The 2,810-nt window shown below is 65.9% G+C and overlaps 1 protein-coding gene across 1 annotated transcript; it reads right to left on the bottom strand.

The window, feature by feature from the left end:
* Positions 1-5: 5 nt before the first annotated feature.
* LOC108525415 (rhophilin-1) lies at positions 6-2,806 on the bottom strand (the record flags this gene model as incomplete). The annotated part of the gene is made up of 7 exons (XM_017866398.1): positions 6-41; positions 361-554; positions 789-955; positions 1,047-1,171; positions 1,521-1,598; positions 2,411-2,486; positions 2,790-2,806. Coding segments are annotated over 7 exons (693 nt in total), but the record flags the coding sequence as incomplete, so codon positions are not given.
* Positions 2,807-2,810: the final 4 nt, after the last annotated feature.

The raw sequence follows: 2,810 nt of genomic DNA, 5'->3' as shown, positions 1-2,810 counted from the left end.
TGGGCCATGGTCTGGTGCACTAGTCTGTACTCGGCTGCCACCTGCCGGTGGACATGGCAGGCACGCGAGGGCCTCCCGCTCTCCGGGTGGTGACTGCCTCTTCCTACCCAGCCTCCACCCGCTCCGACCACCATCCCAGCAGCCTCCCTGGCACCCCAGTTCCTGCCGCTTCATGCTATTCCCTGGAGGCAGAGGCTTGGGCCCCCAGGTTCCTGACCAGCCCCCCAGGGAGCAGGACAACAGTCGGCTTGGGGCTGACACACAAGGAAGGAGGCAGGAGAGCTCACGCTTGCCTGGACCTGGGCTCTGGCCCCAGCTCGGCCCCACCCCCTGCACCCTGACACGGGTGCCCGAGCTCACCTGGGCAGCCTCCTGCGCCAGGCGCAGCTGGGCCAGGCAGTCTTGGGGGGCCATGGAGGCAGGTGGTGAGAGGCCCTCAAACACACATTCCTGGGCCTGGGCCATCATGAGCTGCTCCAGTGCGCAGAGGGACGCAGGGCTCATGTCTGGGCTCGGCGCATGGGAGAAGTTCTCCCTCAGGAGGCTAAAGGTCCCTGCGGAGGGAGGGGTGCTCACACAGGCAGGGCCCTGACTTGCCCATCTCTGCCCCATGCAGCACTCAGGGCAGCCAGCTAGGGCCGCTCCTGGGATACGCATGGGCCTGATGTGCCCAGCCCCCCTACCTGAGGGACTGACGTCCTAACCACCCCCAGCTCCTGCCCTGTAGAAGGGGCTCTGCAACACCCTGGCACCACACCCTTCCCCACCGCGGCCCGGGCCGCCCTCACCAGCGGCCCTCTGGAAGGCCTCCACAGCGCGGTGGGCACCCTCGGCGCAGGAGCGGTTCTGGCGCGCCCCAATCTGCGTGTGGAGGGCGCCGATGTTGAAGAGAACGCTGCCCTTCTCGAAGGCCAGGGCGCGCTGCTGGGCCGGGACCCCAGTAAGCGAGTCGTACCTGCAGGGTCGGGTCAGGCTGGGCGGAGTTCCCACAGTTCCCGCAGCCAGGCCTCCCCTCCCCAGGGTGCCCCCGCCCGCAGAGCCCCTACCAGTGGAAGAAGAGCCCGAGGCTCCTGGCAGGGGTGAGGAAGCGCGCGTCCAGGAAGCACAGCTGGTTATAGTAGGCTGTGAGCAGCTCCAGGCCCGCCTCGTTCCGGCTGGGGGTCCGCATGGCCTGCAGGGCAGGAGCCGCTGGGCCCCACCGCCCTGGCCCATCCCACTCACACACACTGCCCTGGGAAGTCCCGTGGGCATCAGCACCATGGGGGGCGGGGAGGCAAAGCCAGCGGGGCCCTGGGCAGCTGCGACTCCCGAAGGCCAGCAGCATGCGGCACTGGAGCCACCTGCCAGCCCCTCCACGCCCGCTGGCTGGGTCTCCACACACAAGGTCCCTGGTGCGCCCATCTCCCCACATCCTCGAGACGTCCACACTGAGCTCCGCCGTCTGTTCCTGACTTAAGCCTCAGCCTCTGCATGTGTCTCCCGGGGCTGCAGGAGGGTGGGCGGGCGGGGGAACCACACACCTGCCGCAGGGCCTCCAGCTCTCTGATTTCTGCCTCATAGGAAGCGCCATCCTCTCCAAAGTGCACCGAGATCAGCTCCTGATGGGGGGCAGGTGTTGGCATCCACAGTACCCCTGTGCCTGGCCTCCTTCCCTGAGGTCTCCCAACCCACCTTGGGGAAAGACTCATGGTGGAGGGCGGGTCCGTGCCGCAGGGCAGGCTGGCTGCCGTGCAGGGTAGGGGCCGTGGGCCCCTCAGAGAAGCCCCAGAGAAGGGCTGGGGCCAACTGTACGGAGGGACCTGGTGGGTTGATGCAGCTTGGAGCCCCTCTGGTCCTGGGTTTCCCATCACAGAGGTGGCGCCTGGAGACTCAGCGCTACTTTTATGTGCATTTCCTTATTCATCCCCACGGCCGGGAGGCAGGTGCCATCTGCCACTCAGTGACTCAGACACTGAACACAGTCAGTGGCTCCTGCAGGGCCCTGTCAGGCAGTGCCAGTCTGTTCTGGGGTCTGAGCCCTCTCCAGGACCCTCGTGAGTCAGTGCTGGGTGTGTGGTCCCAAGCTGGTGGTGCCCTCCGTGGGCGAAACTGGACCCTGTGCCCCAGCTGGGGCTTCCAGGCCCCATCCTCCTAGGGCATTGCCCGTCCGAGGGCAGGCCATGTGTTCATACCCACTCTATGGGATCAGCCCCAGCCTGGGGCGCAGGGTCCAGTGCGGGCCCTGAACGCAGCAGAGGCTGGGTCTCTGTGGCCACTTCTGCCAGGTCCCTGGTGTCCCTTTCAGCCCTCCCTCCCTCTGGGCCTCAGTTTCCCTATCTGTTCAATGAGACAGCTGGACCAGGAAGCCTCCAAGATCCCTTTGGTCCCAGGGCAGGGCTGTGTCTCTCAGAGCTCGTAGGCCAGTGCCTACCTTCAGCGGTGTAGACCAGTCCAGCTCCTTGGTCTCCTTCAGGCCCAGGGGGATCATGGGGACAGTGACAGCTTCACTACAACCAGAAGCATCAACTTCAGACTGTAAGGCCAAACCCTGGTGCACACGGCAGCCAGGGGCCCACTCCTAGGGCTCTGTGGCACAGGGTGCCTCCCTCCCTCATGAGTGTACACGTGCGCCTGTGTCCTGGGGGGTGTCCTTGCACCTGCGAACCCCCCCCATCCTAAACTGCTCCAGAAGCACGTGCACACACACAGACACACATGCATACACACACACGCGCACACACAGACACACACGTGCGTGTGCACACACACACACATGCACGCGTGCGCGCTGTCCCGGCCCCCATCCGCACCTCCCATGCCGGCCAGGATCC

Source organism: Rhinopithecus bieti, unplaced genomic scaffold, assembly GCF_001698545.2.
Source record: "Rhinopithecus bieti isolate Rb0 unplaced genomic scaffold, ASM169854v2 scaffold_48905, whole genome shotgun sequence".
Taxonomy (NCBI): Eukaryota; Metazoa; Chordata; class Mammalia; order Primates; family Cercopithecidae; genus Rhinopithecus; species Rhinopithecus bieti.
This window is presented reverse-complemented; position numbering and strand designations above follow the sequence as displayed.